Raw genomic sequence first — 22,584 nt, 5'->3', positions numbered from 1 at the left:
CTGAACTGAACTGAATTTCAACATATGAGAATAGGCCCTAATTGCCTATCCAGTTATAAAATTAGCAATAGTATCTTATCGTAGCTTGTCTCGAACAAAGTGACAATTCATTTTAATATGTTTTGTTTGCTTAGAAATTAAACAACAGATTAATTGCAATATACAATAACACCTGATCATAACTATATGACCTACTATGAATATCATTACGAACACCTAAGACATGATAATATATACTTCCTCCGTTTTCTTTTACTTGCAACACACCTTTTAAGCACGCATTTTTAGGAGATGATTAGTGAGGGTAAACGAGCGATTTTATCAATATAATTTTTACACGAAAATTAGAATAGGGTTAAGTATCATTTGTAAAAATTATAATAAAAAATTTGTCCGTTTACATTACATAAACCCGACCTCAAAACACGTGCCATAAGGCTGTGTTGCAAGTAAAAGAAAACGGAGGAAGTATGTACTTCAACCAAAATAAGATGTTATGAAAGACCAGTTAAGGTGTCAACAACAATACAACTAATGATTAACATTACATGGATATAGTCTTAATCATGTTTTGGTTGTTTTTTTTTTTTTTTCCTTTGATTGTCCCTTCTTTTTTTTTTTTTTTTACAAAATTGTCCCTTCTTATAAGTGTTTCAGTATAGTATTTAACTAGGTTAAGTCCCGTGTCATGTACGGTCATAATTAAACTTTACAATAAAAATTACAAAGAATGGTGTTAATTCATTTAACCAAAAAAAATATATGTAACAGTAGTGTCTAATTAAAGGTATTGATGGTCAAAGTTGTATCTCGACAAATGTGCAAATCCAACTACTCTTATAACTTATTAAAAAAAAAAACGGTGGAGTATAATATAGTAAAATGACTTTGTTCATTTTTTCTTATAAACGTTATGTACAATTTTAAGATTTATACAAAGTATGCTACCAAAGTAATTTTTTCTATTTTTAATGAAAAGAAATTTTAAGTTGGAGGAAAAAAAATTGATAATATTATAATAATCTTGGATAATGATATATTTCAATACCTTAATTATAATCTATGTTAGTATATTTGTAACTAAAAGATTTCTAGTATGTAAACTATATGTTAAAATAATAATAATAAAAAAAAAATTAATTGAGTATGATTGGATTATATGTGTTGTCAAAATGGAAATAAGTATTATTATAGGATATATAATGAAAGTCATTAAAATTTGGCAAAAAAAAAAAAAAAGGGGGAAAAATTTTAATGACATTGTGACAAGTGTCACTTTAGGTTCGCTTTTAGTATAGGTTAATTGATTGATTCTGGTTATTTTTAGTATAGATTTCAAAGTTTCCTCTCCCTGACTCCCTTAATTGTGTTCGTTGGCTCGTTGCTTATATGATGGAACTATATAGTTGTGACTTGCTATCCTCATCAAGTTGCTTATATGATGGAACTATATATTTGTGACTTGCAATCTTCATCAGTACAATTTTTTTATGGGGTTGATTGTTACTTGCCCTAGATTAGTAGACAAGGTATGATGTTGTGTGCACTTTGACAAGACACCATATAACCACCATATAAACAATGACTTGAAAAAGGTGGTGAAGATATCTATATTTTTGCATCTAGTAAATTTTTTTTTTAATTTTTTATCAATACCAAATACAAGTCGTAAAGATCTCATGTTTTCTCCTCAATTCCTCATAATAAAATTTCTCTCTTATGTAGTACATAATGGCCAAGACTCATAATCTCTTATAATAGAATAAAATCGATATGTCTTTATTTGAGCAATGTCATCGGAAATTTCCTTATGTTTGAGAAATATTGCCACACATCGATATATATAATTGGTAAGTAGGAAGATGACTAGTAAACAAGATTGTACATAGGCTTTTCCTCTCATTATTTTACAATTTTAGGTTATTAAAACTCAATTAACTTTTTTTATTTTTTGAAGAGAGCTCAATTAAATTATACTTCGTATGTGATACAAAGATGACTAGTATATATGGTTTGTTAGTTACTTAACTTGTATGTGGGTTGTCTCTTATCTTGTAGTGAGTCTTATACTAGAGCCTAACAAATAGTTACTGACGTTTGAAAAGAAGATGCCAATATGTACTGTGAAATAATCAAAATTTTAATACAGGTGATATTTTACTTTTTAAAAATATAATTATGCTGATTTATCATTCACAATATAGATATATGTAACAATTGGATTAGTCATGATCAAAGAAGTTAATGTCATAAACTAAGTCAAAGTTTATGTGACAATTGACAAAAGCCTACATCTTTTGACCTACGTTTGCAGTCACACTCCTTTTTCCACTATCATCTAATGCAGTATTCAGAATTGTTCTCCTTATTAAGTATTGTCATTTAGTGTACGTTTCAGCTATTTTGGTTTTAAGACAGTGCATTTTCATTTGTATTTACGTACGATAGTGAGGAGGACTAACGATTTTTTCAATCCTTAGTTTCAATGTACTGTACGTCCTTTTATATAATCAAAGTATAATTTTGGTGGTTCATACGTAATAATACTCCAAACAGTATCTTGAGTATGTATTTACTTGTATGAAGAATTCCAAGATGGTGGTGATGGACATGATAATGACATGTGGATCATATCGCTTAGATTTTTCAAGTATAGGTAAGATCATGGTATAGTGTTTATAACGACCAATGAAAACGAATACAATAACACATTACACTCTGTGTTTCCGTATATAGTATACTAAAGTAGCTAGAATTAGGGACTTAAATAAAGTGTTCACTAATTAAGAAGTGATTTGCCACACTTTTAATTATTAACGGATGTTTACAAATTACAATTCTTAAATTAACCTTATTGACATAAGGGAAATAAAACCCACAACTATTTTATTATTCATCCAGTTGATGAGTGGACTTATACAATTTTGGTTATGTGAATTCTTCATATAAGGACTTGTTATCTTCACCTGAAATAAGGAAATCTGGTTTGATTTTAATATGATATGATCTGGTCTGATCTGAATTTTTATTATCTGATCTGGTCTGATCTAATTTAATAATTTGACTAAATTTTGACTGCATTTTAATACTAATCTATAAATAAATAAAACATTATCAAAATGGATATTGTTAGATTTGTCTCATTATGAACTTTTCAAATATGTAATTCATAAATTTTTGTAATGCGCAATTAACGATATTTAGCAATAAGTAAATGATAATTAAAAGTTCTGGTCTGGTCTGATCTGAATGTTTCTGATGATCTGGTCTTATCAGATCTGAATTTATTAAGGAATAAGTAATAATAAGTATCTGAAATAAGTTGAAATGAACATGTCCTATGTTACACATTCCAATAATGTCCCATGTACGGGTGTACGACAAGTACCAAACATTGACACGTTTGAAATGTATGTTGATACATACATCTTTAACATATCACACTACATGCTATCTCTTTTTCTTATTCTTATAGACACATTTAGGTCAGCATATAGGGACATGTCTTATATACTTAATCTACTTGACAATATAATACTCCACTATACCTACCACAAAAAGAAAAGAAAGAAGCTAAAATAGAATACATCAAGCTACAAATTTATAACCATTCAAAAATATAAATAAAAATACCATGATCACCACCATTATTGTTTGAATCTTCTAAAAATTTCATAGCTAATTCTAAACTTATTAAGCAATCCTGTAAAAAAAAAAAAAAAAAAAAAAAAAAAAAAAAAAAAAAAAAGGGAGTAATGGATATAATACCTAAAGTTAAAAAATTTAATATTTAATCTCTACAATATCATTATATGTAGATATCGAGTATTGAATAGTTGTATTTATATACTCCTTGTATGTGCTAGTTCTCCTACCGTTCCAAACTAGCTACTTTATGGAGTTTATGATGGCCTTTTTTATCCCTAAAAAAACTCACCCTAAATTGGTAGTCTATAATTGCTTCTTAAAGCTATGTAATCTATGTCCGAAGTCCTAATACTAGTACTTTTGTAGTTGAAGGAATATTATGAATTTACAAGGGTATCAATATGATTATTTTAGGAGTTCCTCACATATATAGGACTATTTTCTATAAATGTAACTTACCTTTAATTACATGGGGAAGGAAAACTCTCATACTACACCAAAATTGTTGTGTTTTTGGTACGTAGAGTATGTTACATTGTGTCATCAAGATTTAAGATAGAATAACTAATATCTCAAAATAATAAAATAATAAGAGAACCAAACTAAGGTTGCTTCATGTAGGTGGTGGATTCACACTTGTGACTTTGCTTTAAGGTTCACCAGCACATACATTATCAAGGGTAGTGGTTAATTTAAATGGAGACCCACTTATCGTTTTTGACCACTCTACTCCCAACTTTTAATTGCGTCATTTGAGAGATTGGATTGGGAACTCATGAAGGGTCAATTGGCTTCTTTTGATTTAACATGCTTAATTCATTTGAATTTGGGATCATGAAAACAAACACTTATGTAATAAAGAGAATTTGAAGACTTCAATACGCCAATTATAAGTGTCATACTAACATCTTTATATGTTAAAGCACACCAACTCAATCACAAGGCTAAGCTAATGGTTGAAGCCTAACTAGGAATATGTTAGTTCTATATCAATCATCACGCCCCCTCACACAAGAGCCCAATCGGCAAAACTTATTTTGATTAACACTGTACTGATCAGTATTTCTTCACATGTGATGAAGTGCTTCAATCTGCCAACCTCGATTACCAACAGGATTGATTCCTTGATTGCTTGTTTTCGGTGGGGAAATAGAGGAGAAAAGGACATGCATTGGGTCAAACGGGAGATTATTCAGAGGCCAAAAGGCATGGGAGGCCTAGGTATTAGGTCTATGGTATGTTTAAATGATTCTCTTTTGTTCAAACAGGTGACTCGTATGCATTGTAACCCCCAGTTGTTAGTGGATCGTTCTCTAGAGCCAGTCCACACTTGCTCTTTGTGTACAGGGAATGTAGGGACTTGTCTTTGTGGTAATGCTTCTTGGGGTAGACGTGGTTTGTTTAATGTGGCAAATAAAATGGTTAAAGGTTACCGTTGGAAGATAGGGAATGGTGAAAGGGTGAAGGTTGCAAATATGAGATGGGTGCAAGGCTCGACTCTAGTGTTCAAGTCTAACCAACTTCTTAGGTTGGTTGGATCGGGGAGAGTGAAAGATTTGATCTCCCAGGAAACTAGATCTTGGAATGTGGCTATTATTAGGGACAGGTTTGAATGGAGTACGGCTCAGAAGATATTGGAGATGGAGCTGCCTTCTACTGAGGAGAAGGATGTGCTTTATTGGGGGCACCATGCCTCCGGGGTGTACACTGTTAAGACGGGATATGCTTTTCTAATGTGTGTTTTTTCTTTGCAACAGGATGTTTGTTTTGACTATACTTTTTATAGTCTCATCTGGAAGCTCAATGTACCGTCGAAATGGAGTCTGTTCCTGTGGAAGCTAGTGATGAATAGGTTGGCGGTGAAGTCAAACTTAGCCTAACGGGGTATAGATATAGAGGACTGCTGTGACTCTTGTGGTATGGCACAAGAGGATCTTCAACATCTTTTTAGGATGTGCTCTTTTGCGAGGTATGCTCGGCAGAATTGCCCTTTGCATATTTCCTTTGAAATTGATGAATCTACTCCTTTGTGACACTGGATTCAGAATCATATCCTGCTTTTTCATACCGAGGATGGAAAGAAGAGTGAACGAATAGGCACGTTCATTGGGATTCTTTGGAGTCTCTGGCTAATCAGAAATGGGAGCTAAGGGTCTTTAGTAATGAAGGAGGGTATTTTGCGGATTTGTTCAGAAACTACAATATGGCAATGCAGAAATTATCTGTCTGGCAGAGGGTGGACGACAGTGATGCCTATAGGGCAAAGGAGACAACGTATAATGGGGCACCACCTGGATTTGAAAGAGTAATCATTGGCTGCGAGAGGGAGGATATTAATCATCCAACAGATGCTAGATTAGAGATGACTATTATGGTGGATGGCTCTTAGCACAAGAGAAATAGAAATGCAGGCATGGGATGGGCATACTCAGTGGACCATCTAACCTATATAAAAGGTGGTGGTAACTATGGAAAAGCACTCTCTTCTCTTCACGCGGAACTTTTGGCATGTGTAGCTGCTCTGAAGTGGGCAAGAATGAAAGGTTATCAACGAATTATTTTGTTCACTGACTCACTTGCCCTTGTTAAATTAATTCAACATCCGAAAAGGAGGGAAGTTCGGTTACTATGGACAATACAAGATATGCTACAAGAAGGAGGGTTATTTAAAACATGCATCATCTAGAAAGTTGGACGGGACTTCAATGTTTTCATAAAATCATAAAAGGTTGACATATAAAATGAAAAACGCTATATATAGCCCTAAGGGCTATGTATATGAAGTTAAAAAAGAAAAGTATAAAAGAAAAAAATATTCATTAATTACACTGATTTGCACATTGATTTTGTTATACATTCATAAACTTATACCAAAAAGGAATGAAAAATACTAAATGCTTATTTGTAATCCTAAGGGCTACATATAACATTACCATTATAAAATACTCCATACTTGTATACATATTTAAAGTTTTTCACATAATAACAACAGTTATATTATATTTGCACTTAGCTTGTTAGACTCTTTACTAGTTAAAGTTAGTACTCAATAAATAATACATAAGTCATCAAAGGGGTGCAAATATTTCGAAATAGATTCTTATGAGTATGATAGTGATCTTATCGGCCTTGGAAAAGATCGATGGAAGTAAGGAAAGTGTGAATGAGTAGTGCAAGCATGCAATTCACAAGTTTTCATGATATAGTCACATGAATGTGACATAAGATTCAAACATATAAACACTTTACATCTCTTGTAATTTGTCCTCTATCACTTGTGAAAGAATATAGTCTTAATATAGCCGCGAGTTCTGTTTCAAGTCTCCATAGAACCCGCCACTAAAATTTGTGCTACAATACAAGAGAATATCAACTTTATAAAGTATTGCATGCATAATTGAAGTAATAGGCTATAGTAAACTTTTTTTCAATTTATTAATTTGTATCCAAAGATAGTATTACATATACTATATGTATGAAAGTATAAAGAAGGGTGAAAACTTGGTTCATCTTACCTCGAGCATTTGAGCCAAAATGTACGTTGTATATGTAGTGCATTTATTTTAAGATTGAACGTGCACAAACTCCTTACGGAAGCTACATACTTTGTATTTAATTGTGTTCCATTAATGTAGTAATAATTTAAGTAAAACTGACAAAGGACCAAGTCCAAGCTCGAGTTGTATTCCAAATTGAATATATGATGACTTAATCCAACCCAACTCGATCAATTTACGCGCACAAGCTAAGCACAACAATGTTAAATGTGGATTGAATTGTACCCATCAAAAAATGATAAAGAGAAAGAGTCTACTTATAAACCTTCAAAGAACGAAGTTCAAACTTAGTCATGGGAGCATAAGCAGAGTATAACCCCTAACTTTATAATTAGGTGAACAAATCTCTCGTTTTTCAAATAATGTGAGACACTCACATGTGGTGGTTCATGTGCTATAGTTTTACTAATTTTCTTCGTATACGTGGTCCATTCTTTAATAATCAATATGTGATTCTTACATGTGATATTTCTTAACAAGAGTACTTTTTTTCTGAAAGATCATAGACAGAGTATTTAAGCTAAAGATTAAAGAATACATATTTAAGTATCAAGCTAAATCACTTTAGGTCTTATTGTTTCCATAAAACAGAGGAGATAAAAAAAAATATTGTGCTAAAAATGATATAACTTACCCTAGCAAGGGTGTCTAGCTCGCTCCCATATCATGATGATCAATATAGTGCAATTACTAGTCCCTTTTTCCTTTCTTTGCTTCAACTAATTAGATTTTTCACCACAAGATTTGCTTCCACTAATTATTACTGAATAAAAAGGGGATTTGTTATAGTTACTATTCTGATATTCTCAAAGAAGTCGCAAATTTAGGCCATGTTCATTTCACCTTACAAAAATATTCAGTAAAAAAAAAAATTAGTTCAATAAAACCAACTTCATTATAGTAAAAATAAGTTCAGTTTAGTAAAAATAGTTTAAGCTCAGCAAAAATAATTTCAGTTCAATAAAAATTAGTAACTTTAATGAAAAAATATATAGAATTTCCATTCAATAAAAATAATTTTAGTTCAGCAAAAATAAGGTGAAGTGAATAAGGTATTAATCTGAGATTACCTAACGAATATATTGTTTGTTTTAAAAATTTTTTAATTGTACATGTATTCTAATTCTATACGTATATTTTTTTTAACGTAAAAAGATTGATTTAAAAATAAAAGGTTATATGACATCTACAAAGAGATTTAAATCTAATATATACTACGTGTAAGATAGTTGAATCGAGTAGAAACATCCTTTCATGAAAGCTATGATTGTTGTTGCAAATCATACATTCTATCTTCATTTCCTATTTCATATCATTTTGATTTATAGCCTTTTCGGCGATGACTCTATCGATCTAGTGTGGTCATGAAGATAATGCTCGACTGATTTATGTGTTTGTAATAAACATATTAATCTTTTTTTCAATTCCGTGTAAGTCTTTACGAAACACATGAAAGAACTTGTACTATGTTAAACTTAGACAACTGAACTAGGAGAACTTACTACACTCAAAGAATGTAGGTATATTAGAGAATATATATATATATATATATATATATATATATATATATATATATATATATATATATATATATATATATCATGAAAACAAAAAGGGAAAAGGGTCTATTTTTCAATAAAAAAAGAAAAAAGGATCGAAAATAATCAAAATTTTGAAAAACCCTAAAGAGATAAAGGAAGGGAGTAAAAGGGTCGGCTAGCTAGGGTTTATCTTTCCTTTACTTTATTAATTATGATTCTATACGGATTTTAAAGAAAAAGAGTAAAAAAAAAAAGTTTATTATCTTACTGAATGAGTTTTCCTAAATTAAAACCAGAAGTATAATAATTATTCCTAATTAATCATGCATATAGTATTTTCTTTAAAGTTTTTTTTATTCCAAAATTAGAATGTCGGCCATGTCGCAAGAAAAAAACCCATTCTTATGGTATTTAACTTTAGATTTCAAAACAAATAAAAAATTAAAAAAATGATACAAGCAATAAAATTGCCCAAGCATGTAGTTAAATGCCTATGAAAATATTATATGGCATTGAATAAAAAAAAAAAAAACCCTTAGGGTCGGGAATAAAAGTCGGCTACTTGTAAGGTCGCAAATAATTTTTTATGAAATGCCAACTTAATTACCTTAATATGGGTGCCTGTCTATCATGTACTGATGTACATAGATGACACAAATTGTAGTACGATAAAAAAAAAAAAAAAAAAACAACGTGTTTTATGTTTATTGCATAAATTTACATTTCCTTTTTACTTTTAGACAACTCTTTAAATTACCAAGTTATCTTTGGCCTAACAAAAAGAATTGCACCTATTCTCATATTATCTGTTAATTAACTCGGATTAAGTTGATCTGTGTAGGGGGTTTGAAGCTGGTACCACTGTTAGGCCCTGTTCTCTTCACCTTAAAAAAATAATATTGTAAAAATAATTTCAGTTCAGTAAAAATAAGTTCAGTTCAGTAAAATAAATTTCAGTTCAGTAAAAATATTTTCAGTTCAGTAAAAATAAGTTCAGTTCAGTAAAATTCAGTTTTCTTAAAGAAGAATTATAATAGAAAATCAGTAAAAATAATTTCGGTTCAGTAAAAATAATTTAAGTTCAGTAAAAATAATTTCAGTTCAGTAAAATTAAGTTCAGTTCAGTAAAAATAAGTTTTGTTCAGTAAAAATAATTTCAATTCAGCAAAATTAAGGTGAATCAAACAGGGCCTTAGTCTGTTCTTACCTTTTAAATAACATGAAATAAAAAATTTCTGATTTTGTGCATTAAATCCGTTTTACAAAATAACAAAGGAGGCATATGTATTTCACTTCAGGTCTCCCATGATTTGGGCTTCCCTCGTCATAAAGTATTGTTCATGCATCATGCATTATATTCATGCATGCCCTAACCGTATCTTGTTACAGTATTAACTTTACGTTGTCGGTATTTACCTAAGTACATACAAGCATAGCGCAAAATTGTACAACATATACGTGTAAATGTAATTGATGTTGTTTGTTTCTATTCTTTTAATTTCGAAAGAAATTATTGTTTCTATTCTTCGTCTTCGCTTCTAATTGCCTAAATTAGTTTCATAATTTCAACATAGAATAAACAATATAAATGGGGAGTCTACTTATATAAGTTTTAATTTGAGATAATTATTAGTAAAACTATTAAGATTACTCGTATCCTAAACCTAAGATGAGAATATTCTATAGATATTTTCTATTAGAGACAAATAAATTGAAAATAGAAAGATTAAATGCTACTGTAACACTTAAGATAATATTGCATTAACGATTTAATGGGTGCTAGGCTGCTGCGGATAATATTACATGTATGTAGGGAATCCTGTTTATATTTTAATTAGTCAAAATCAAGTAGAGATTGAAATGGTCCATTACATTATCACTTTGATTGCCTAGAAACGAAAGTTACATTTGTCTATGAAATGTCATTATTATAATGTACGTAGTATACTGTACTACTGATTGTGCATTTGTGCATATAGACATTTGATTACAAGTAAAATAGACACATTGCTAGTGTACTAGTAAAGACAAAAGGAAATACTCCCAAGAAAAATCCTTGATTTAATTATGCCTTATCAAAATCTTAATAATTACAATGTCATTTTCTTAAAATAGTACAAATAGACCATTGTCCTACATTAATTTACCTTAGGGGTGTGATGTGAGTTATTGGAATTGTATGCGAATAATTTTGGCAATACAAATATTTTCTTAAATAGGCATTCTTGTACGTAATTGTTAGGGAAATTAGAGTGTACTATTGTAATAAAATAACTCATCGTGTGTAAATATAATGTAACAAAGTATAATTGTCGATCTCCGAACGTAAGTTCAATAACTTAATTAGCTTAAATTAAAAGAATTTATTTGTTACTTCTTTCGCACACACTCATACTTTGATATACGTGTGCACAATTTGTTTTTACAATGGCATAGAGAACCAATAAGGAATGGAGAAGAAGCAAGGATGAAAATTTCACCAAAGCAAAAAGAAACTAGTAAAGTCCTAAAACAAATTGCAAATAAAAGTATGTAGATCAGAGCAATTGAGTTATATCTTTAAGACCTTTAATCTCAACTTCTATGTATAAAAAGGCTTAAGGCGCACCAAGACGTTTCAGAGTACCTTGTGCTAAGGCACGCCTCAGTGAAGTGAGGCGCATATAACAAGCAATAAAAATTTTTGAAAAAAACTCTGTGTGCACCTTAGGGGTGCACCTTAAGCTGCGCCTTGGTACGACTTAGTGCGCCTAGGAGCACCTTAGCTGCACTTTTTCAAACAATGCTCAACTTAAACGTTACTCCCTCGACCTAGAATAACTGAAGTTGGACTTTACTATTCATGTATTAAATTTGACCATAAAATTTTACTAACATAGTAATATATTTTATTATAAAATATGTTGTTAGACAGGCCAAATATTAATATAAAGTTAATGTAATTTTAAAAATAATTTTCATTAATGTATTATTATATAAAGGACATTTTGTGAAAAACTACCTTATAAAACACTTTTTTTGCGAGAAACTACCTAATAAAAAAGATGTTGTAAGAAACTACCTTATAAAAGGTAAATGCTGTAAGAAACTACCATTGATTGGAAAGTCACCGTTGACTTTCAAATTCCGGCGTTGACCACATCACGTGTCAATCACGTGACTTTTAATTCACCCTTTCCCTCCTTTTTTCTTAATTGGCACGTGACATGATCAACGCCAGAAAATAAAAGTCAACGATGATTTTTCGACCAAGGGTAGTCTTTTACAACATTTATCCTTTTATAAGGTAGTTTCTTACAACATTTTTTTTATTAGGTAGTTTCTCGCAAAAAAAATGCTTTATAAGGTAGTTTTTCACAAAATGTCCTTATATAAAAATAAAGTCAAAATAATGCATCGGCACGTCATTATATATAATTACAATTCATACAAACCATCATATAGCCATGTTATACATTGGATGGCATGAAGTTTAAACTAAGGGCCTGTTCTAATTGACTGAAATGAGCTGAACTGAACTTAACTGATTGGAGGCTTGGAGCTGAATTGAACTGAATATTTTATGAGAGAAGGAAATTAAGAACTGAACTGAACTTATTGAAACTGAACTGAACTGAACTAAACTAAACTGAAAATAATCTGAAGAGAACATACCCTAATTTAAGCGGCACATGCAAAATAAAATCCTAGAATACCGGCCTCATCAGACCATTTTGAATATAACTATCCCATGGGCATGCAAAGCTATATAATTCCAGGAAGTTGAAGAAGATTATTTGAATGTCAAAGTCAACGGACAACTACAAGTAATACGCTAGCTAATCCAAGATAAGCTAAAGTTGTGCTTTTACTTGCTCCAAAGTCCACATACATAGGGAAAATGCAAGAGTAAACTTTGTAGAACTCCAATTGCAGCTAGGCAGAATCATATGAACCTTCTAAGAAATTCTTACCATAATTAATCTTTTACGAAGTAACTAATGCTCTATTCATGGATCGGAGACACATTTGTCTAAAATTTATAGTCACATACCAAGTATACAATTTAGAGTACTTAAATTACAAAGGAAATTCATGTTAATAAAATTATTGATAAACTCAAGAATATTGTGGAGAAAACGGCTTAACCTTTGTATTGATAATACTCACATATATATACACAATATATAACTTGCCTAAAACTCCTAACAAGATAAACTTAACATAAATACAATATTAACAAATATAACCAAACCGACTCTAATACTCCCCCTCAAGTTGGAGCATGCAAATCGCGAATGCCCAACTTGCGTAAGAGAAAACCAAACTGCTGACGTCCAAGAGTCTTGGTAAGAATATCTGCCAACTGATGACCTGTCGGAACATATGAGGTAGAAATATTACCGTTTATCAACTCATCACGAACAAAATGACAGTCTACCTCAATATGCTTCGTACGTTCATGAAACACCGGATTCTTAGCAATATGCAAAGCCGACTGATTATCACAAAACAACTGCATAGGCTTTGAATGCTTAACACCAAGAACAAACAACAACATTTTCAACCATTTCAACTCACGAGAAGTGAGAGACATAGACCTGTATTCGGCTTCAGAAGAGGATGTGGCTACAGTAGGCTGTTTCTTAGTCTTCCAAGAAATAGGGGAACGACCTAAGAAAATAAAATAACCTGACAAGGAACGCCGACTCAACGGGCACGCCGCCCAATCACTATCACAAAACGCCGTCAAGCGTAAATCTGTCGTAGGTCGCAACAAAATACCTTATCCCGGACTACCCTTAAGATAGCGCAAGACACGAATGGCCGCATCCCAATGAGAAACTTGTGGAACACTCAAAAACTGTGCCAAAACATGCACTGAATAACTCAACTCCGGTCGAGTGACCGACAAGTAAACCAAACGACGATACTGTTCCGGATGAGCAAGCGGCTCACCGGAAGCATGTGCAAGACGATGATTCTGCTCCATCGGAGTATCAATGGGTTTACAACCCAACATTCCCGCCTCAGTCAAAATATCTAGAGCATACTTTCGTTGAGAAAGAAAGATGCCCTCGGGACTCCGAGCAACCTCTATGCCTAAGAAATACTTAAGCAAACCCAAATCCTTCATATAGAAGCATTTACTCAAATAAGCTTTAAATCGAACAACGGCATCATGAGAGGAGCCTGCAATTATCAAGTCATCGACATATACAAGAACATGGAAAGAGACACTGCCCTGTACATAGCTAAATAGAGAGTAATCAGCATATGAGTTTTTAAACCCAAAACCTCGCAGAGCACTTGACAGTTTTGCAAACCACAGTCTCGGGGCTTGTTTCAAGCCGTATAAAGATTTCTCCAACCTGCAAACTTTGCCGGGTGTCGAAGTACCGTACCCTGGAGGTAATTGCATATATACTTTTTCATCCAAATCACCATGAAGAAAAGCATTATGAACATCCATCTGATGTAACTCCCAATTCAAAGATACGGCAACAGACAACAAAACACGTACCGTAGTCATTTTTGCAACTGGAGCGAACGTCTCATTATAATCAACACCTTTAACCTGACGGTTGCCACGGACAACCAAACGAGCCTTGAGACGTTCCACCTTTGACTTGTCTGTGTACTTGATTTTGTACACCCAACCACAACCAATAGCCCTCTTGCCTGGAGGAAGATCCACAATGGTCCATGTGCCATTGCGTTCTAGAGCATCAATCTCATCTTGCATAGCCTTACGCCAACCGACGTCTTTAACCGCCTCTTTGAATGAAGATGGTTCTTTTCCCTTAGTGATCGTCGCCAGAAAACACCTGTGTCTGTTAGAAAAACAATTATATTCAACATGACAAGCTATAGGGAAAGGTTTACCTGAGGAATGTGATTGAGGAAGGACGACAGTTGATGTAGAGGGGTCTATATTTTCAGTGATGATAGTATGAGTGACATAATTCCGATGCCACGAATGAGGCCGTTTTTCACGATGACCACGACCCAAATTATTCGACGAACTCCCCCTCAAATCCGGATTATTAGAAACATTTGCATCGTCTAAATATTGCCCACCAACAGTCGAGGAACGCACAGTACCATTACCGGAATGAGAAGACAAATCACTAGAATCAAGAACATCTTGCTCAAAAACCACAGTGGAGCGGGGATCATCACCGGCGCCACCTGCACCATCACCGGCAGGCTGTCCGGAGCCCACCTGGACCACCACCTGGCTGGCAGCACCCTGCTGCTGCTGGTCCCCAGCGCTGCCAGCAGGGGTCGTGACCTGCTTGGCAGCCTGGCTGCGGCTGGGAGCAATTCCCTGCGACTGGGCTGCGGAGGGGACTGTTTGGGGGGGCTGCACACCCTGCTGAGCAGAGTGGCCCGCGGCCTGGTCGCGGCCAGGCGCCTGCTGCCGCGGCTGGGCTGCGGTGCTTGCTGTCTCGGTATTCGCACCCCCCCATTTGCATATTATTCGGCCAAAATTCTTCATCTACGTCATCCCACACCGGAGGGTTGGCAAAATATCTCTCCCATTGCAACCTTTGGTCATCCGGAAGAGACTCAAGGTAAGGAAATTTATCTTCGAAGAATTGAACATCCCGACTCACAAAAAACTCATTTGAATCTAAGTCATAAAGACGCCAACCTTTTTTTCCGTATGGGTAACCAACAAAGATGCATTTCCGAGAACGAGAATCAAACTTGTCCTTAATACGTGGCCGATTTGCAGCATAACATAAACAACCAAAAACTCGAACATTATCATACGAAGGTTTTTGACCAAACAAGCATTCATGTGGCGTTTTTCCTCCAAGTACCGGAGTAGGAGTTCTATTAATCAAATAAACCGCCGTCATAACACATTCACCCCAAAAATACTTGGGCAACTTTGCCTGAAACCGAAGAGCTCGTGCCACATTTAAAATGTGACGATGTTTACGCTCAACTCTACCATTCTGTTGAGCTGTGTCTACACAAGATGTTTGATGCAAAATGCCTTTCTTAGCAAAGAAAGAACCCAAACTGAGAAACTCCTGACCATTATCACTACGAACCACCTTAACCTTACGGCCAAATTTAGTCTTAGCCATAGCACAAAACTCACGAACCAACTGAGAAGCTTCAAATTTACCACTCATTAAGAACACCCAGGTAGAACGCGAAAAATCATCAACAATGGTAAGAAAATACCGAGCATCACAACTAGACAAAATCTTATTTGGACCCCAAATATCACAATGAATCAAATCAAATATGCCAGATGCTCTAGTCGTACTCAAAGGAAAAGAGTTACGGGGTTGTTTCCCCATAAAACAAATATCACAATCAAACGAACAACCAGAGGAACTACTATGAGCATGAGTACTACGAGAAACTCCCGGAAGGGAACTAACCACTTGCATCGATGGATGACCAAGACGTTTGTGCCATAACAAACTCGCAGCTGAAATCACCACTTTGTTTGCCTGAGAAGACCGAGCACGAACCGGACGAAAAATATAGACCCAATCACACTGTTCCCCTGCTCCAATCAGGTTCCTCAAACTGCGGTCCTGAATAATGCATAGCTTGTCAGTGAACATAACAGAATAATATTGTTTTTCTAACAACTGAGACACAGACAACAAGTTGCATTTAAGAGCAGGAACATAAAGAACATGATGAAGAGTTAAATTATCAGACAGAATAACTCTCCCTTCTTTTGTAGCAGTAGTGCTCTTCCCATTAGGCAAACCAACAGGAGACGAAATATCAGATAAATCTGTAAATAAATCAATATTACCAGACATGTGATTTGAAGCTCCAGTATCAATGAGCCAATCGACAGAATTATAGGTGCGAATAGACGAAGAACTCGAGCACTGAACGACAGATAAAAGTTCTTTCCATTGCTCATCAGTGATAGTAGGAACACTCCTACGATCTGCGTCAGTAAGACGCTCAAATATACGGTTAGATTGAGCCCCCATTGTAAGAGAACACTAGGCCAATAAAAAAAATACTCCAAACCGAGCACCAACCAACCACACGCACCAAAATAAAAAAAAATAAACCACCAAACTAGCTCAATCAACAAACCAAACCACGAGCTATTGAACCACAAGACAAAATGATTCGGGTGGAAGCACAAATACCACCAAACTCCACAAACTAATATGATGACAACAAACACCAAAATAATAAGAGGCAAGCCACGTAGTAGCTAGAACTTCCCCTTAAATCAATAAACCAAAAAAAAACAGTAGCTTTTTGTTTCCTTAAATAAACCAAAAGGCAAACACCAACCTCAAGAAATAATGCCAACCTTAAGGGAAAAAAATAAGATAATATTACCACAATAGTGCAGTAGCAATAATACCACACAACGCAGCACACTCGTAGGAATGCACCACCATAAACCAAAGACACCACACACGAGCAGTGCACCTCAACAAGCACCACGCAACACAACGTAGCACACAACCTCACGCACCAACAGCCCACGTGACAACAAACAGCAGCAACGGGACAGCAGCAACGAAACAGAAGCAACCACACGACGCACAACACACTGCCCACACAGGCAGCACACTACCACGCACACAACCAAACCAAGTAGCACACCAAACGGAGCACCACAATACAGCACGCACGAACAGGATGCGCACCAAAAAAAAATCAAACACAAAATTAAGGTTTGTGAGCCCTAATTTCGACCAAAACCTGAAAAATAATTAGGGTTTGTGAGCCCTAATTGGAGAAAAATAAAATCTCAAACGGAATTAAAGCCCTAATCTCAACAATTAATTGCGGAAGAAATTGAAAAATATCGAAAAACAAACCAAGATCGTAAAATTCTCTAGAAATTAGAGAGGCCTGATACCATGTTAAATTTCGAAACAATATGAAATGGGCCTGGGCAACCCGAACAAGGAGGAGGAGAGTTTGGGCCACAAACAAGGCTTTGGAGCTTCCATACTAAAACCAATTGGCAATAGTAGGAGTTACTCCTCTACCTTATAAAGTGGAACCACCTTTCCTCTTTCTCCAATGTGGGACACTCATAAGTGGGCTACAATGGGATTCAACACTCCCCCTCACCTATGAGTGTCCTTAGAACTAGAGCACACCAGAAGGTACAATATAAATCCTCTTTGGGAATGAACATCCAATAGAGGCCCCTTAACCGGTGGCTTGACAAATACCCAGTTATAAACGACCCAACAAACCTGGGCTCTGATACCATGATAAACTCAAGAATATTGTGGAGAAAACGGCTTAATCTTTGTATTGATAATACTCACATATATATACACAATACATAACTTGCCTAAAACTCCTAACAAGATAAACTTAACATAAATACAATATTAACAAATATAACCAAACCGACTCTAATAATTATGGTTTATATATGATTAATTACGTTTTCCAATATACATGGAACTTCTCTTTGAGTAAGAAATATATAGTAGGGTTAGAGACTTAGAGTCGATCACTTGAACTATCATAAGTTCATATGCAGTGATATGTACTCCTCTTAGTAACGAAGGATTTACAATGGAATATGCATGGGACATACTATGACTGACTGACTGTACTATTCCATAGGAAGTACATGTTTCTTATATATCATACTCTTGCAAAAAAAAAAGATTCACTATGGAATATATGATTTCATAATGCTTTGTTTACTAATTTATACTCATATTAGTTTAATGGTAATTACGGAGTAGTAACTTAAGTAAGAATTCAAATAGTTTCACATCATACAATAAAAAATATTCAACGTTTATAAATGATAGTTACTCTTTCATCATCTTATAGAGCTGATAGTTGAGTCAAATGATATATGTACGAGCTTTTTGAAGCTAAAGGCAAGTTTAAATTAGATTATTTTATCTAATCAACAGAATTTTGTGTCACAAGGCTAAAACTCCTAAGAGAAACGTGGAATTCTTTCGCATACATCTTAAATACTAACTATACTATTCCTATTTGGACAAAAAAAATTGAGCCGAATCAAATTAAACATTAATTTAAAGACCCGACAAACTATTATCATCATACATCCGTCTAATGCAAGAATTATTACATAAATGAATTAAGCTTCTAGATTGAATAGGGGAAATGGTACGTGATACATAATCAACTAACCTAAAAAGCAGTAATTTTATTTTCCTTGTTTGAATTTATGGGGAAAGTGGAAATCTAGGAAGGGAGTCTCTGAAATGGTCAACATATATTAATACCATGACTACTCAATCCTAGTAGAATATTTTGACTTTTACTGTTACCACTCATATAAATAAATTTAACCTAGATCTTTTTTTTTTTTTTGAATTTTTAAAATTGTACACTCACTAGTCACTTACTTCACTTACTCACAACCCTTAATAAAAAATAGTATATAAGAAATGGAAAAAAAAAGTAGTATAGGTGTAAGAAGGTCCCTTAAAAAAGGAGAAAAAAGAAAAACAAAGAATTGAATGCCACGCGGTTCGGTGAGGCTCAAAGCAAAGCTGACTTTTGCAAACCTCTCTTTGTAGTTAATGCTCTTGCTGTCTCCTTTTGACTCTTCGAACCTCCTGTCCTTCTCTCTCTTCCTCTCTCTTGGTCAGCGTATTTTCATTATTATTATTATTATTATTATTATTAATATATAATTACTCAATTATTATTATTAATACTCCATTATTTTAAGTATTATTTAAGTTATATATATAGACTATACTATAAGGGTATCCCTACTCATCTTGGACCCTTGTCTTTAACCTCTTTCCTTCATTCTTCTCTAAATAATCCAACTTCTCTCTCTAACAACAAATAATAAACCTAGTTTTCTTCTAGAATTTTTTTGCTCATCACCATATATACCACCCTAAGTTAATAGATCACTCGATCAATATAGTTATATTCTTATATATATACACTCGTCTCATATAAGAATTACTCGATAGAATCGAGAATGGGGAGGCCTCCTTGTTGTGATAAAATAGGTGTGAAAAAAGGTCCATGGACTCCTGAAGAAGATATCATTTTAGTCTCTTATATTCAAGAACATGGTCCTGGTAATTGGAGGGCTGTTCCTACTAATACTGGTATTATTCTTTCTTTTATTTATTTTATTCTCATTCTTAATTATTCCCTTAGCTTAACCCTAGCTTAAATAACCTACATACTCAATTTTTAAATATTATTTTCTTATACATAACCTAAGTTAATTATTCTTTAGATATTTTTAATGATTTAGGTTAAACTTTAAAGTATAGATTCATGTTGTGTGGTTTTGGTTGTTCGACTTTTGGGTTGGTTTGATCATTAAATTGTGTATTAAATACACTTCCCTGCTACTTCTGCCAGCTTTCACTTTTTATTTACTTTTCTTCATGATCTTCATTAAAACTATTATTATCATTACTAGGGTAGTATACGTTTATGTGTTTTGCAGCTTAATTAATTGATAATAATTCTTGTGTGAGACGGTTGTATAATATATATTTTACGGTTTTTTTTCTTCAGGATTACGTAGATGCAGTAAGAGTTGTAGGCTGAGATGGACTAATTATCTTCGTCCTGGAATTAAAAGAGGCAATTTCACTGAACAAGAAGAAAAGATGATTATTCATCTTCAAGCCCTTTTGGGAAATAGGTAATTTATTTTTTTTAATTAATTTTTTATTACGAGTAGTAATTTAGTACTCGTACCATAATATACATCATAGTATTAGATCTTTTTGTTCAATAATTAATAAAAAATCTAGAAACTAAATTTATTCTATATTTGATTTGTTTACAAATTCCCGATACAATTTATTACACATTTTGTCCATGTTATAAGATCTGTTACACATAAAACAAAATCAAATTTAATTTTGCATGTAGTAGTAATTATAGAGTTTTATAATTTAATTTTTATTAATTTTAATTTTTTTTTTCCCTAATAGATGGGCAGCAATAGCATCATACCTACCACAAAGGACAGACAATGATATAAAAAATTACTGGAATACCCATCTGAAGAAGAAGCTAAAGAAGCAAGAAGAAGGGCAAGATGGTCAAAACACATCATCACAAGAAGGGCTTTCCTCAAACTCAACATCATCCACTTCCTCTTCAAACAACTCTAACAAAGGGCAATGGGAAAGGAGGCTTCAAACTGATATTCACATGGCTAAACAAGCCCTTTGTGAAGCCCTTTCTATTGACAAACCCGAGTTCCTCCCTCGATCCGACTCGATCCCAAACCCGAGTTTTAACCACCAACAATCATCCATCTACGCCTCGAGCACCGAGAACATAGCTCGGTTGCTCGGGAATTTTATGGTTAGAAAGCCAACCCCTAAGTCACCCCAAGACTCCACCCAAACTACCTCTTGTAATAATAATAATAATGATCATGATGAGTTTAAGTCAATCTTAAGCTTTAACTCAAACTCAAACTCAAACTCAAACTCAAACTCAAACTCGAACTCGAATTCTACTACTACCGACAATAACTCCCAGGCATGTGCGTCGGTTGAAGTGTTTCAGGACGAGAGTAAGCCAATGCTAGGGTTGTCGGCCGGGGCGTCCGAGGAGCAAGTGCCGCTTTCTTTACTAGAGAAGTGGTTGTTTGAAGAAGGGGTTATTAGTCATGACCATGTAAACTTGATGGACATGAATTTAGATGATGAAACTGGAGCTGATCTTTTCTAGAAGATTAAAAGGAAATTATATCAAGGAAGTCTTTTTTTTTTTTCTTTTTTTTTTTTTTTTTTAATCTTAGTGTTTTAATGAAGAGGAGATTAAAAGTTCACTTACTGGTGAGATGCAACAAACATGAAAAAGTGTAAATTACTAAGGAGGATTATTAGTAGTTTGTGACTATGTTAATCATCATCATTATCATCCAAATGTATACATATATAAGTCATGCTTAATTATGTCGTTTTTTACATATTGGATAAAAATAAAGATCCAATTAATGCTAATTGTGTTAAGCATTTTTCATGATATATTATGACTTGCATAGTAAGTACTGTATTTTCTTAAGAGTTATTATTTGACTAGGGTCATTTTAATTAATCTCTGCAAATAGTATTATAAAGAGTACAGTAGTAAAATTTGATTGTTTAATTTTTGAACAAAAAAAGGTTATTGCTTATTAATACTGTCGCAAATTATGCAACAATTTTGGAATGGTAAATTGTAAGGAAACTTCGCTTGTGTTGGAATTGTAATGTCCATTAACATTATATGGATGATATAAAATGACTTAATTATAATTTTGTAGTCATTTGTGATTATAAATGACATTTAATGTTGCATGTTAGTATACAACAATTATTAAATTCGATGAAAAGGCCGGAATGAGCTAGCTAAAACATATTCTTCCACAAAAAAAAAAAAAAAAAAAAAAAAAAAAAAAAAAGCTAAAACTGAACTGAATTAATTGGAGCTGAACTGAACTGATTGGAGCTGAACTGAAATTATGCTGAAGTGAACAGGCCCTTAGTCATAGTAAGTTTGTAATTACTCTGTATATGGCCATGGTAGAAAATATTCAGGCAACATAGTATGGAGCTAGTATTTTAGTATTTGTTTGGGATAAATTAGGGTCTGTTCACTTCAACTTAATTTCAGTTTAGTTCAGCTCCAATTAGTTCAGTTTATTTTCTAATTTTCTTCTCTCATAAAATATTCAGTTCAGTTCAGTTCGTTTCAGTTAATGGGAATAGGCCCTTAGTTAAACATAAATAGTTATTTAAAAAATGGTTAATGTAATAAAGAAATATCCTTTAGGAGTTGATCAGTTGAGGTGAGTAGTTATGTTCTACCTTTGTTATACGGAGTACTAAAATGGTTAAATTAATTAAAGTTTTTTT

General features: G+C 33.5%; 1 protein-coding gene across 1 annotated transcript; it reads left to right on the top strand.

The window, feature by feature from the left end:
- The first annotated feature begins 19,486 nt into the window (after positions 1-19,486).
- Positions 19,487-21,718, top strand: LOC145597549 (myb-related protein 306-like). Its single transcript, XM_081653741.1, has 3 exons — positions 19,487-19,818; positions 20,240-20,369; positions 20,665-21,718. The coding sequence occupies exons 1-3, from the start codon at positions 19,686-19,688 to the stop codon at positions 21,413-21,415; spliced, it is 1,014 nt and encodes a 337-aa protein (XP_081509867.1). The 5' UTR covers positions 19,487-19,685; the 3' UTR covers positions 21,416-21,718.
- Positions 21,719-22,584: the final 866 nt, after the last annotated feature.

The sequence above is a fragment of the Chenopodium album genome, chromosome 20, assembly GCF_948465745.1.
Source record: "Chenopodium album chromosome 20, dcCheAlbu1.1, whole genome shotgun sequence".
Taxonomy (NCBI): domain Eukaryota; kingdom Viridiplantae; phylum Streptophyta; class Magnoliopsida; order Caryophyllales; family Amaranthaceae; genus Chenopodium; species Chenopodium album.
Note: the sequence above shows the minus strand (reverse complement) of the source record. Positions and strands in the feature narration are given on the sequence as shown.